Source organism: Sardina pilchardus, chromosome 15 (genome assembly GCF_963854185.1).
Source record: "Sardina pilchardus chromosome 15, fSarPil1.1, whole genome shotgun sequence".
NCBI classification, from domain to species: domain Eukaryota; kingdom Metazoa; phylum Chordata; class Actinopteri; order Clupeiformes; family Clupeidae; genus Sardina; species Sardina pilchardus.
In genome coordinates this window covers 21,943,304-21,958,488 of record NC_085008.1, presented here as the reverse complement: position 1 = coordinate 21,958,488, position 15,185 = coordinate 21,943,304, and the positions used below count along the sequence as shown (strand labels likewise).

General features: G+C 49.5%; 1 protein-coding gene across 1 annotated transcript in view; it reads left to right on the top strand.

The window, feature by feature from the left end:
- fryl (furry homolog, like) overlaps positions 1-15,185 on the top strand; it is a 96,547-nt gene that overhangs the window by 74,030 nt on the left and 7,332 nt on the right. Inside the window, exons 51-60 of the mRNA XM_062555704.1 lie at positions 123-284; positions 643-717; positions 1,055-1,231; positions 2,335-2,535; positions 3,900-4,082; positions 7,094-7,563; positions 9,963-10,170; positions 10,515-10,664; positions 11,220-11,318; positions 12,540-12,608. Coding sequence (XP_062411688.1) covers positions 123-284; positions 643-717; positions 1,055-1,231; positions 2,335-2,535; positions 3,900-4,082; positions 7,094-7,563; positions 9,963-10,170; positions 10,515-10,664; positions 11,220-11,318; positions 12,540-12,608 — 1,794 coding nt within the window. The remainder of the gene's footprint in view (positions 1-122; positions 285-642; positions 718-1,054; positions 1,232-2,334; positions 2,536-3,899; positions 4,083-7,093; positions 7,564-9,962; positions 10,171-10,514; positions 10,665-11,219; positions 11,319-12,539; positions 12,609-15,185) is intronic.

The following is a 15,185-nucleotide window of genomic DNA, read 5'->3' as shown; positions in this document are numbered from 1 at the left end:
GTTTGAATTTCAGTATCTACAGACTTCCATAAGGTTTTGACCGTCACCCTCCCCCCGGAGCGTCTACAGACTTCCCTTGGGTTCTGACCGTCACACTGACCCTTGACCTTTTCCTCCCACAGACGCCCATCATAGGGCACAAGTACGGGGACCAGCGCACGGCGGTCGGTCGTAACGGCAAGCCGCAGGTCATCGCGGTGACCAGGAGCACCTCCTCTACATCTTCAGGCTCCAACTCCAACGGCCTGGTGCCTGTCAGCTGGAAGAGACCACAGCTGTCTCAGGTACTGTGGATGTGTGTGTGTGTGTGTGTGTGTGTGTATGTGCACGTACGTGTGTGTATGCGTGTACGTGTGTGTATGCGTGTGCGTATACGTGTACGTGCGTGTATGCGTGTACGTGTGTGTATGCGTGTACATATGTGTGTGTGTGTATGCGTGTCCGTGTGTGTATGCGTGTACATGTGTGTGTGCATGTACGTGTGTGTGTGTGCGTGTACGTGTGTGTGCGCGTGCCGTGCATGCATGTGTAAGTGTGTGTCTTATGTAGTGTGTCCTCACTCAAGCACTGTGGTGTTCATGTATTGCTGCTAGTGAAGTGTGAGTAATGAGTGCTGGCCCGTCTCTCTTTGTGGCGTTGCAGAGGAGGACCAGGGAGAAGCTGATGAACGTCCTGTCCCTGTGTGGGCCCGAGTCAGGCCTGCCCAAGAACCCCTCGGTATGACCTCACCTCACCTCGCTCCTGACCTTTCACCTACAATAGGTCACAACACATCCATTTTACTCATAAAAATGATGCGCAAATGTACCAAGACGGACTTGGTGGCAGTGGCATTAACTTTTCCAGGTTGTATTAATCTGGCGTTGGTACAGCTACAGTACCATGTGGAAGAGGCACACGAGAGAAAAAACATTAAATTGTGTTTGTATAGAACTGTGAATGGTGTACTGTAGGTAGAGAACTGTAAGAAAATGAATGTGAAATTCCCTTTATGCATGTTTCGCAATCAGTGTAGAACCCAGCTGATGCATCTGCTCTTTCCTCGGGCATGCAGGTGGTGTTCTCCTCCAATGAGGATCTGGACTCGGGAGACCAGCAGACCAGTCTGATCCCCACCGTGGAGGAAGTGACCCGGGAGGAGGAAGCGCAGGCGGAGGATGCAGGAAGTGAGCAGCAGTTTGGAGTGTTTAAGGACTTTGACTTCCTGGACGTAGAGCTGGAAGATGCAGAGGTAAGAACAGAGCAGCAAACCTCCCTGCAGCGGCTGTTGTATGAGTTATGATGGTGTTAGAGCTCTGAGCTGGCATCTTAGGCTGTTCTTAGGCTCTTCAGAAGACTGTTTTGAAAGTTTGGTTTCTAGGCTTCAGAAATCCGGGAAGGAACTCAATGTCACAGAATTTAAAACAATAAATGAAGTTATATTTCTGTGTTATTAATGGTATGATGACTGGTTGGTTTTGTGTGTAGGTGTGTGTTTCATGTGTTTGCATGTGTATGTCTCTTAACAACTTGTCTGTGTGTGTCTGTGTGTGTGTGTGAGAGGAGCCTACTCTGGCACACCCATATCTTGGTGTCGGCTGTGGTGTCTCACTCTCTCTCTCTCTCACTAACTCCCTTCTTGTCTCTCCTCTCCTCTTGCCACAAGGAGCTGCAGGTAAGTTCTCCTGTATAGCACTGTGCTGTTCTGGGCCAGTGAGCCTCTGAGACTCTTGTGACCCTTGCACTATTTTACTCGTTGCCCTCCCCCCGAAACCCCAACGCTGGCCCCCCCCCACCTACCACTTCCTGCCTTCCTGACAATCATCCAGTGTTTTTCCACTCGCTAAATGGCAGTTGCTGCAGAGGGCAGCCAGTGGAGCATGCTCTGTGTGATACTTCAGCAATTCATGTGTTTTTATCCCCCTTTTTGTTTGCTTGTGTAGAATTGGTTATGTGTGGTGTTGTGTTCTTATGGTAGTAGTCTCAGTTCTAGAGTCCCTGTGGGGACATTCTCCGTTGTGATGCGTTTGTGTGAAAAGGCATGAAAGTCTTGGCAAGTAAAGTGTGTGTGTGTGTGTGTGTGTGTGATGTGCATTTTTGATTGACTATTCATTATTCTATATGCTTTGAAGGTATGCATATTTTTGTAGTGTTTTTTTTTTATTTTATAGTGATTTGTCATTCCCCTTATTCCCTTATGCTGAACAGTGTTGTTTGAATGTTGATTGGAATATCACTGTATCATCATGTATGTGTGTTCTGTGATGTTCTCCAGTACGTTTTGTCTCGGGCTCACTTCTTCTTCTTCTGTGTGTGTCGGTGTGAGCTAACTGTGTTTCCTGTGTGTCCCTGTAGGGGGAGAGCATGGACAACTTCAACTGGGGCGTGCGGCGTCGCTCGCTGGACAGCATGGACAAAGGCGACACGCCGTCGCTGCAGGAGTGCCAATACACGGGCAGCACGCCCAGCCTCAACCTCACCAACCAGGAGGACACGGACGAGTCGTCCGAGGAGGAGGTACTGAGTGCTAGCCAGATTCTCAACCGATCCAACCTCGTAAGTCCCGTCCCCCTGGTCCCTCTCCCCCAACCCCTAAACAGCCGACCAAATCTCCCCTACCCCTCCCACCCCCACCTATCCCAACCCCTGGCTCTCGGCAGGGGTGCAGGCATGGTGTGTGAATGTGTTGCTGGGCTAAGCTGAGCTGAGCTGGGACAGGCTGGGCTAAAGCCACCACCGCTGTGCCCCCACCCACACCTCCTCACCCTCCCATCCCCCATGCAGGCGCTTCCTAGACGCTTGCTTCCGCTGGTAACTGGCACACCTCTTCACCCCCCCCCCCCACCCCCAATCTCAGCCCTAGCTACCCGACCACCCCACGCCCTCCTCCCTTCCGCTGCGCCCTCTGCCAGCAAGCTGAGGCTCCTACGACTCTTCAGAGTGGCCTTTGGTGACTCTCGTCTCTGCCTCTCACCCCAATCCTCCCAAACGCTCTCTTTTTATATTTTTTAGTGTTTTTTTTTTTCCTTTGTTTCTTTCTTCGGCTGGTAAGTAGTTTCCTGTGCTTTGGGACTTCGGGACTCTTGGACCTCTCTTCTTTTTTATGTAATATAATAGACATCAATCTCTCACGCCCTGACTAATACTTTAAGAAACTCTTCCAATAGAAGTGTCATAGTGAAGGGATGATCCACCTAATAGCATGACCTGGTTAGACCCCTGATTGTACCGAGAAGCTACCGGAATTGGGGCTTCGAGCATGACTTTCCTCCAGCATGCCCTGCTGTCATGTGGAATCTCCTCTGGCTCCTCTTACTCTTTCCTGCCTTTGCTACCAAGTGCCAACAGCAGAGCAAGCCATCAGCGTTAGACCCGCAGGCACGCTGATGGGCCAAACGCCGCCTTGGAGTGACACTCCTGCTCCTTATCTTCCACTTCCTCCTACACCTCCTCCTCCTACTTCCTCTTCCTCTTCCTCTTCCTCTTCCTCCTTTTGTTCCTCTGCTTGGTAGCGCGCCGTGTGAGCAAGACTGAAGTGTGTTCTTTCAACTGCTGTGAATCTTAAGCGGCAAGAGACTGTGTAGTACTGAAGTGTTTGAAGCATGTGGCATGCTGCATTGTTGAGAGAAGAGAATGTGGATTTAGAAATATATATATATATACTCTGAAGAACTGTTGTGACTGATACGTCGTTGCTCTTGAAGTAACAAGCCAGATAACATTTGATCTAAGATACTTTAGCCAGTAACCCTGCAGTTGTCCCAACTTATACAGCATGTCATTTAAATCTTTCAGATCAAATCAAAACACTATCATCTGTTTCACTTTGTCTCGTTCAAGCTTCGCTATGTCTGTCTTGGACTGTTTAGGCGATCTCAATTTCCATGGTCAAAAACCTCTTGGTCTCTCCTTCCCCACAGCTTAATAGTGACTCGGCAACAGACGATGCCACATCCAATCACGTCGACTCGCTGCAGCAGTCCCAGGACTCCTCCAGCAGTGTTCTGACAGAAGAGGCCACGCCCACACCGCCTTTGCCCCGCCCTGACAGTCCAGCCCCTGAGACCACCCACTCCGACAGCAATAGCAGCCAGCCGCCTGAGGTGGGATAAATCGGGAATCAATACAAATTGTGCATGGGTGCTTTCTAGCTTTCTCTCAACACCCTCTTGCTATGCCTTCTCACAATGCTCTCTCTATTCCCTTGTCTTGTTCTCCACTTGAGTGTAATAGAGGACGTACTCTTTCGTAAGTTACCTCGTATATTACTGTTGAGGCTGGAGGGGAAAAGTGGCAAGTTCCAGCGGCCTGGGTATCGTACCCTGTGGGACACCTTGTCTTCGTGTCTTTTGTGGCTCGATGCTCTTAATTGGCTTCTTTGTTTTTGTTAGACTGTCAATCACTTATGCTCTTATTCTCTGTCTGTCTTGCTTTTCTGGGCTTTGCTGGGGTATTCAGCTGTAAGGGCTTGCTTGCTTGGTTGCTCGTTGTGTGATTTTTGGGGCAGAGATTGTTGTCGCAATCGACAAAACACCTCAGGCCTGCTGTGCTTGAACAAACCAGCAAGGGCCTAAGTCTAGGATTCAGTTTAACTCGTGGAGAGCTTCCATTGTCATCCATGGACCAGCCAACACTTCTGTGAGTATACGCTGGAAGTTGTCAAGTGTAGCAAGAAGCACACTTGACCCAAAATTACAGATTTTAGAAGATTTTAGAGGATTTTAGAGATTGCCAAGTTAATCATTTGTCAAAAGTGCCAAATATTATACTAACCATACTAACCTGCAATGCTCTGCATTTTAACACCACTAAAATAATGTCACATGTTTAGCTGTGGTAACTCATATTGCAGACATCTGTGTTCACATTTAATTTTATTTGGTTCCCAATTTTCCATCATACAGGTGTAGTAGATCATGTTGGAAGAAAGCAATCAACAACTGGACAAATGGGATATTAAACAAGGCCTCAATAATTCAGTTGGTTGATGTTTTGAGCTCTTAGCCCAATGAGTCACGTTGGCTCAAATACACAGGCATGAAGAGGTTATTATTATTTCCGGTTCGGAGTTGCGTCAGTGGTGTTCCCGGGCACCATTCATAATCCCCCTCCCCCCCCCCACACCCCCACCCCCCCCCTTTCACATGTTCAGATGTGTATGAATGAAAGCTTGACGGAGGTATTCGCCTGGGTCTATTCCAGCCCAGCTGGGTAGCACTGAGACCAGCAGCGCCACTCTGTCGTATCTTGAAGATCAGCCCAAGGACATCTCCTCCATCATCCTCGGCTCTTAGCGTAATGAAGCCCTGAGATAAAACCATCAATACTCTTAGTCATCCCCCCCCCCCCACACCCCCCACACCCCACCCTCGGCGGCCGTGCAGTGCCGTGCCACGCCACACCACGCACCCCCTAAAAGCTTTCCGTAATACTGCGCAGCGCTTTGGCCGTCCGCCACAGCCCTGCCTCCTGTTAATGCATTAGACTCTTAAATAAGGTAAAGAGAGAGGGAGGGACGGAGGGGAGGAGGAGGAGAACAAGACAACACGAGGGGTTTCAATTAGACTCCCTCCTTCCGTCCGTAGTCTTTTCTCTCTCTCTCTCTCTCTCTCTCTCTCTCTCTTCTCTCTCTTTTTCTCTTTCTTTCCTCCTTCTGTTTCTCTCCACTCATCTCATTTCTCTCAATTTCTCCACCCCTTCTCTCTCTCTCTGCCTCTTTCTCTCTCTCTCTGTGCCTCTTTCGCTCTCTCGGTCTCTTTCTCTCTCTCTCTCCTCCTTCTGTTTCTCTCCACTCATCTCATTTGTTTCCCTTTCCCCGCCCCTCCTGTCTCTCTCTCTCTTTCTCTCTCTCTCTCTCCCTCTCTCTCTCCACTCATCTAATTTCTCTTCCGCTCTCACCCCGTCGCCAGTATAGGGTGTGCTTAGCATACCCCTCCTCCCCCCTGCCTCTTCGGAAAGCTTAAATGAAACATGAGGGAGGATGAGACCACTGTGTTCCGGAAATCTGGCACTGGAAGCCTTGGGGGGGAGGGGTTGGGAGGGGTCTGTAGTTTATTGCTGTCCTGACGTCTCTGATACAAGCGTCATTTGCTTTACTGTCCCCTCTCCGTTTTTGGCCAAATAAATCTCCATTTTATTGGCCGGCTGCTGCGGTCTCTCTGAAAACACTGCTTCTTGGTGAGTCACGCCGCACTCTTCAATTAAGAACGTGGCTGTAATGTCATTCAAGACGCGGCGTCTCTGGTCTCCAATTGGGCCGATGAATTGATCCATTGAGTGATTGATAGACACGCGCGCTACAAGTGAAGTGGGTTTAATTGGCTACGTTTCACGCCAGCTTTACGGTACAGTTGTGTTAACTGGTTCGGTTTACAGCACACCTCCCTGCGAAGCCAGCCACGCCAGTAGCCACAAATCTCTCTTTATTTATTTATTTATTTTTTTCTTCTGTAACAGGCTCTACTCACCCCATGTCAGATCCTGGCGATGTCCTGGTTTTATTAGCCCACGGGTGACCACTGGAGGTCTCAAGCACACGAAGCCCACAGATTGATTTTAAGGCCCTCCATTTATTGATTCTCACATTTCCCCACAGAAACACAATCTTTGGAATGGCATATCCATCTCATGAATTGTGATGTTTTAAGGGTCCCTCAGTGATATTAAGGAACAGCGTTATGATCACGAGTGGTCAATCCACACGTTTATGTTTCTCCGTTAGTGTCCATACATCTTGGGTCTTAGACCGGTGGAATGTCCTAGAACCTGCTGTGTAAGCATTAGGGGCAGTTATGGACATATGGAAAAAGAGACGTTGGGGGGGGGAATTAAATGAAGTGTGTGTGAGTACATGTGTTTTGTGTTCAAATTAATGTTCGTGATTCTGGAGGCATTGTGCACATGCCTGTTGTATTTGCCTATTATGGCAGGGATGAATACATGTACAGAAAATCTGACTCTGTTTTGAATCTGTGTCCCCCTGTCTATTTGTGTGTGTGTGTGTGTCTGTCGTGTGTGTGTCTGTGTGTGTCTGTGTGTGTCTGTGTGTGTGTGTGTGTGTGTGTGTGTGTGTGTGTGTGTGTGTGTGTGTTTGTATTCGTGTGTGTGTGTGCAGGATGCGGTGAGCGTGACCGCGGCCGACGAGCTGAGCAGCAGCGTGAGCGAGGACACGGGCTTCGGGAGCGTGCCGCCGCTGCCGTCCGACGCCGGCGAGCTCTGCTGCGACTCGTCGCTGCCCGACTCCCAGGACCCCCACGACGACCTGGACCCGGCCCCCCCTCCCCCGCCGGCCATCGACAGCCCGCCGGGGTCCCTCTGTGAGTGTGTGGAGGAGGACGAGGGCTGCGGGGGAGGACCCACCTCACTGCCCATGCCCATCATGCCCATCATGCCCCCGTCGCCCGTCCCGGTAGCGGCATCGCTGCCCCCGCCGCCGCCGCCGCCAGAGCTGCTGCTGCACGCCAGCCTGGGCTCGCTGGTGGACAGCCCGGCGGGGTCGGTGTGCGAGGACGACGTGACCCTGGCGCTCAAGGAGCTGGACGAGCGCTGCGAGGAGGAGGAGGCCGACTTCTCGGGCATGTCCAGGTGAGGAGGACGACCGTGACGACGGCGCTGACCACGACAACGACAACGACAACGACGACTCTCCGTTCAACTCGCGTCACGTGACGACCGAGAGTCGAGCGGTCAAGAGAGAGAACGCTTTTAAAGCGGGGGAGTTCTGCTCAAATCAGATTAACAGCGATTTCCTGCCTACTGGTCCGAGCCATTGATCCTGCTTGCGTAGCTTCTCTGGGGCACAATTGATGCTGCCTTCGGTTTTATTGCAGCTGCATGCTAATGTTGCTAATCAGGAAAGATGTATAGTCACTCAGAGGCATTATGCCCATAAGTATGTGCCCAGAAACTCAGCCACCCGGAAATGTGATAATGTAGCTTTTGGCAGAGTATGATTTTAATGTTCTCTTTAAAACAGTGAAACTCCGCTCTGCTCAAAGAAGTGATTGAAGTACCAGTGCCAATACATCACTATTTTTATGTGAAACATTAACATGTAACGGCTTATAAGTGGAGGGTGTCTGATATTTTTGTAGTGCACTTGTGTCGGAGTGAATTAGAGTAATTTATCTGTGTCACGCCTGTAAGAAATGAGGGTTAAGTAGCCGTGGACTGGTTCATAGTCAAGGCTCTCTCTTCGACTCTCTCATTGCGGGTGATTTATTAGCTAGTTTATTAGCATGCTGTGTTGAACACTTCGGTGGCACCAGGACAGTGATAGAGTCTGTAAGTGTGTGTGTGTGTGTGTGTGTGTGTGTGTGTGTGGTGAAGTGTGTTGTGGTGGCAGGCAGCACAGGGATGGAACACTGAACACCTCGTCCGTGTCTTCACGCCAAGACACCTTCTCCGTCGGGAGAAAGCTCTCTGGAAAATGTGTCTTGCCTCAGAAAACGTCTCACGCCAGGTGCTAGGCACTAGGCAGGCGGGCAGCATTTAAGAACTTGCGTCCCAGGCAGGGGCTGTGGCATGGGGCTGGAGGAGAGGGCACGGTCGAGGGGTGGGTCGATGGATGGGTGGGTGGGCAGAGTGGGCAGTGATGGGTGAGCTCATAGCTGGCTCTGGCCCCCCTTGGCTCTGTCTGCGGCTCCGCCAGAGGGGTTGGGGGTGGCAGGGGGAGGCCCAGCCGCCAGGACGCCTGTTTGAAGGTGGGCCAGCTTCACTTCCACCTCTCAGTGGCCAGACTTGGAGCTGAAGGTGGGCCAGCACTGGAGAAAGGACATTGGCACTCATTTAATTAAGGCTGGCTGAAAAGGGTACACACACACACACACACACACACACACACACACACACACACACACACACACACACAGTCAGGTCTTAAATGGTCTTCTGTTTTATTATATAACGCTTATTCACAGATAATGCCCACATTTTTCTTTTTTTTTTGTTTGGTTAAAAAAAAGCTACACTTTTCTTACACACACACGCACATGCACACACACACACTGGACAGGGGCTGTTAATTTTGGAGCAGAGAGGGCCGGTGCGTGATTGATTTGCTGGTTGAGATGGCTGCTTTCCAATTGATTCTCCCTCTGAAAACAGAAGACCTTTAGTTAATGGAAGTGTGTGAGTGCGAGTGAGAGAGAGACTGAGTGCGTGAGTGAGCGAGAGGGAGAAAGAGGAGTGAGTTTGAGAGGGGTTCGGGGAGAGGTGTGTGTGTGTGTGTGTGTGTGTGTGTGTGGGAGGGAGGCAGCGCTGGGGGAAGTTGGGGCCTTGGCAGAGCTGCGTGGTTGAGATCCTCCGTGCAGATAGACAGCAGCCGTGGCATCAGTAGCAGCGCTAGCATTTGGAGCGCTAGCGCAGCGGGCTAGCACAGCAGGGGCACAACACATCACACAGAGAGAGAGAGAGAGAGAGGGAGGAGGGAGGAGAGTGAGAGGGGAAGTCTGAACGAGGGAGAGAGGGAGGGAGGGAAAAAAAGAGAGGGACAGGGAAGGCAGCGGAGAGAGGAGTGAAAAAATGAAGGTGAAGACGAAGACCGTGGCGTCCAAGCCCCTGAGCAGCGCAGGCTTCCGATTCTTGTACTCCGTGTGCTTCGTCAAGTTCTTCGGCCCCACAGGCCTGTGAGTACACATCCGTGTGTGTGTGTGTGTGTGTGTTTGAGCGCGCGTGTGCGTGGAGAGAGCGAGATGGAGAGCAGCCGTGTGCTTTTTATAACGTCCTGTGCCTCTGCAGTGGATCCTGGCTCGGGCACTGCAGCAGAGAATATCTGCAGTGAGAGAGGGAGAGAGGGAGAGGGGGAGAGAGAGAGAGAGAGAGAGCGAGAGAGAGAGAGACGACAGGGACGGTGCAGGAGGAAGCTTGCTGATCCATGTGCTTTCAGCTCAAGTTCCTGAGTGTGTGTTTATACACGTGAGTGTGTGTTTGTGTGTACGTAGCTGACATGTGACCTCTGTTTGTGTGTGTGTGTTGGACTGCAGTCAAGATGAGGCTGACACAGAGGGCTTTCAGGAGACCCAGGCCTCCCCACCTCCGTCGCCCTTTCTCTCCGCCATCCTGGCCGCCTTCCAGCCCGTAGCCTACGACGACGAGGAGGACGCCTGGCGTTGCCATGTCAACCAGATGTTATCGGACACAGATGGGTCCTCTGCCGTCTACACGTTCCACGTGTTCTCCAGACTCTTTCAGGTGTGTGTACTCTCATATGCGTACACAGATGGTCACGATAAACAGACAATTACAGAATGTCTTTTTGACCTTGAATTCTTTTTTTCCATTATGTTAATGCGTTTTTATAATATAGATATAATGTACTGTTTGTTTATGGGAAACACAAGGATGGGTGCAGGATCTACTCTGTGTTTGCACAATTTTCACTGTTACTGGTCTAAAATGTAAATCTAATCTAAAAGATTTAGTAATAGAAAAATAATGAAAGGCCGGACTTTGCATCAATTGGTTATTTTATTTGTTTTATGGTTGATAACAGCATGGGGCTGTAATTGTTTTTGTTGTTGTTGTTTTGTCTGCAGAGCATCCAAAGAAAGTTTGACTCCATTACCCATTCTTCCGTGCACTTCCTCGGAGAGAGGCTCCAGCGAATGGGCAACCAGTTCCTCAGCTCCCTGGAGGTCATGACCTCCTGCTCCCAGTGCCCCACTGTGCTGCTGGACGCAGAGACGGTGAGTCCAGTCCAGTCCAGTCCAGTCCAGCACGGGACTGGACACACACAGATCAACAGCATGTTCTTGAGACGCCATCGTTTACGTTTCATTTATTTACATTCCATTTATTTACACTTATCTTTATTAATTTAGCAGACGGCATTATGCTGTCACACATGATGTAAAACTATCTGTATAATAAAAGTAAAATAATAATAATAATAATAATAATAATAATGGTAATAACAATACATTTATTTATGTAGCACTTTTTAAGCATTGAGGTCAAGTGCTTTACAGAGGGGAAAAAAGTAACTGCATAAGATAATGACAGTGTTTGTTTGCATAGAAGCTTGTGCTTGTGTCATCCGATCGTGTGTGTGTGTGTACATCTCATGTACGGGTACTGACACTCAGTCTGTGATCATAGTTATAAGCATGTATGTGCACGTGGAATAATATGTTTATTACATAGTAGGTTATTATATTTGATTGTTTTGTTTGCCTTTAACTTTCTTGAGATCATGATTATTAATGTATGTATGATATATTTGTGTGTCTGTGTGTTTGCAGTTGGTCTCGTGTGGTCTGCTGGAGACACTCAAGTTCAGTGTGCTGGAGTTACAGGAGCACCTGGACACCTACAATGGCAAGAGAGATGCCGCCCAGCAGGTGATCTGACCCCCCCACACACACACACACACGTGCACACACACACACACAGACGCACACACTAACCCTGTTCATCAGTGGAAAATGGCAGATCTATTAGATCACTTACCTCGCAACGCTAATTTTCGTAATGTTGATAAATACCTTGGCTGCGGCAGGGGCCATCTCTAAATAGCCCCGTGCTTCCTGTGCGTGTGTGCGGGGGGGAAATTGAGAAGGAGCGTCTGTAAATGACCTTTCCCTCCGCGCACCAGAGGATGCTGAGTCCGCCGCGCGCAGATAAACAGGCCGAGCAACGCAGTCTTCGTCGTCATCGTCGTCATCACAGGCCCACACGGGATTCTATTAAAGCTCGAGAGTGAATTTGGCCCCGGCCTGCTTACGCGGTGTTGGCATCATCAGTATCCTCACACACACACACACACACTTACGCACTTACGCACTTACGCACAGACACACACTTACGCACAGACACGCAGATAAAAATACCCTCACCCATCGCTCCCCTAAATCAGTTAGGCCAGAAGAGGGAGGGGAGGGGAGAGGAGGGGAGAGGAGGGGAGGGGTGAGATGGGACAGTGCTGGAGTCAGTGGAGGGGTAGGAGGGGGTGGGGGTTGGGGTGTTCTGGAGACTGTTAGTGGATGAGGCAGCAGGTCTGGTAGAGGATGCCCTAGAGGATTCTCTCTCTCTCTCTCTCCCTCTCTCCCTCCCTCCCTCCCTTTCCCTCTCTCTCTTGTTCTTGTTCTTTCTCCAGCTGCAGGTCTGCCTGCGCTGTTTATTTCGCTAAGTACAGCTCGCTTATTAAATTCAACCACCCCTACCCCCCAATCCCCCAACACACACACACACACACTCAGGAGGTGCTTGCAGTCTCACAACCACAATAAGTGCTTGCATACGCATATATACACACACGCACATGTGTGTGTGTGTGTGTGTATACATACACACACACACACAGTATTTGAACATACAGTACATACTAGCATGACTGCAAACACATGCACACCCGTGTAGACTATGCAGAAGTATTTAAGTATTTTGCACATATATATGTACATGCTCACACTTACATGTGAACCAGGTTCATCTCTATTTCCAAACACACACACACACACACACACACACACACACACACACACACAAGCCATATTCGTTCCTGCTTCCACACAAGTACTGCTTTCTAATCTCTCTCTCTGTCTCTCCTTCTCTCCACTCAGTGGTTGGACAACTGCAGGAAGACTTTCGGTGATAAAGACAGCAGCCATCGGCCCAACACTCAGGCTCAAGTAAGGACTCCACACACACACACACACACACACACACACACACACACAATTGCTGATGTAACGTGTAGTTTGTGCTGTTAACCATTTAGTCTGCATTGTGTGGTTGGCTCCAGCTGCTGTCACCTGGACAGAACCCAGGTCCATCTAACTACACACAGCCTTCTCACCTGACACACCACGCTGCTGCTTCTCTCTCTCTCTCTGTCTCTCGCTCTCTAACTCTCCCTGTCTGATAACACACACACGCACACACACACACACACACACACACACACACACACACACACACACACACACATTTACTGTACTTAAATCTGTTCTGACAGAATAGCCCTCCTCCAAGAGAAGGATGGTGGGGAATCAGGGAAGTAGGCCAGTCAGTATCAGTTCAGAGCTCCGATGGTGAAAGGGTGGTGGTGGAGGAGAAGATGGCAAAAGAGGAGAAGGGCTCCATCAACCAAAGCTAGCAGTGTTTGCCGTCATGGTTGTGTGTGTGTGAGGCTAAAAACCACAAAGGCGCCGAACACTGCAGTCTGTCAACTGGACACAGACATGTTATAGGACAGTAAAAACAAGTCTTACAATGAAACATATGTATATACACACACACACACACACAGTCACACACACACACTCCCTTATGAAGACGGCCATAAATCTCTTCATGAAGCTGCCGTCTGTGAGATGGACTCCAGCTGCCTTTGCCGGAGCAGGATTTACACACACAGGGGTCAAGGGGCGTCTAGTGGTTGATGAGGGGTTCGCTATTACCCACAGTCCTTCTGCCCCCTCCATCTAGAGAGGTCAGCTGGGGTTATGTCCCATCAAGAGCCCAGCCACCACACACACACACACACACACACACACACACACACACACACACACACACACTCAGGCACACACACACACACACACACACACACACACAGCTGCTGATCAATCACCTCTGTACTTCCCATTTCACAGTTAGTCTATTACTCTTTTCGATTCTTTCTTTTTTTGTTTTGGATGTTTCCGTCTTTGGTCTTTGGTCTTTGTCCTTTTCTTGTTTGCCCGCTCTCTCGCTCTGTTCTTCTCTCCGTCCGTTTTTTTTTCTTTCTTTCATCTATTCTTCCGTCTCTCCCTCCCTGCCTCCCCCTCCCTCTCTTGGGCTTGTTATCTCTCCTGTCAGAGGAGCTGTATGCTGATGATGTATGAGCCTCTGAGATTCATATCCTGTCAATCTGTCATCAGCCACACACACACACACACACACACACACACACACACACACACACACACACTCGCACACACACACACACACACACACACACAAACACACGCACAAAAAAGATACACAAATACACACTTACACACACTCACAGTGACACGTACACACATACAGACACTTGCACACACACATTGTGTGCATACGTCAAACAGTGCATTGTGCAATTCACACACAAACTATCAATATCCTCCAGGCTTTCCGTTACTGAGGCCATCTGTACTCGTTTTCTTGTTTCCGTTCCTATTCCACTTCTCCCCTCCTCCCTCGCCCTGTCTCTATATCAGCTCATCCTTCTCTGCTCTCCTCTCCTCTCTTCTATTCCACGTTTCAGATGAACATCAGACGATTATGTGTGTACAAACCTACCTATGTGCCCCCAACCTCTCGATCTCTTTCTTTCTTTTTCTTTCTTTCTTTCTTTCTTTCTTTTCCTTCCTTTCTTTCTTTCCTCTCTCTTTCTCTCTTTCTCCCCGTCTCAAAACCAGCGTGTCTTGAATGCAGACATTTTTGGGCCAAGCATGGGTTTGAAACTGACAGGAGTGTGTTTGAACGTGTGCGTTTTTGAAATGTCTAATATAACCTTAGAAATGATGACTGCCAGAGCTAATGCTTAACTGCTGAAGGGTATCCACACACATACAAACACACACACGCACACACACACACACACACACACATACACACAAACACACACACACATGCCTCACTTGCACGCAGACAGGACCAGGCTGGGTCTCGGGCATGCTCACACTGATCTGATGTCACACAGTATCAACTGATGAATACTGTTATCACTGTTCTCTAGCTTTTGCTCTCTCTCTCTCTCTCTCTCTCTCTCTCTGTCTCTCTCTCTCTCTGTCTCTCTCTCTCTCTCTCTCTGTCCCTCTCTCTCTCTATCCCTCATTCTGAGGCCAGTGTATCATGGTGTCATGGTTGCAGTGCTGCAGTGTGATATGCTCACTAATTCTTGCTCTTCTCTCCTCCCTTTTTCTGTGTGTGTTTTCTGTGTGTGTGTGTGTGCGTGTGTGTGTCGTGTTCTTTTTATGTGTTTGTGACCTGCTCTCCCTCTTGCTTAGCAAATGGAAATATTAGCAGTAAGTGGCTCTTGTGTTATTAGAATCTCCCCAACCCCACCCCTAACATTCATGTTGCCGAGGCAACAGACTGACAACATTCCATCCACCCCATTCCTCACACCTCCTTGGCATTACCTGATCATCTGTGTTCGTGTCGGGAGCATTCGTGCGTGCATATGAGCGCTCGTATGTATGTATGTGCATGTCCTCCAGCCATCATGCACGCAGCCC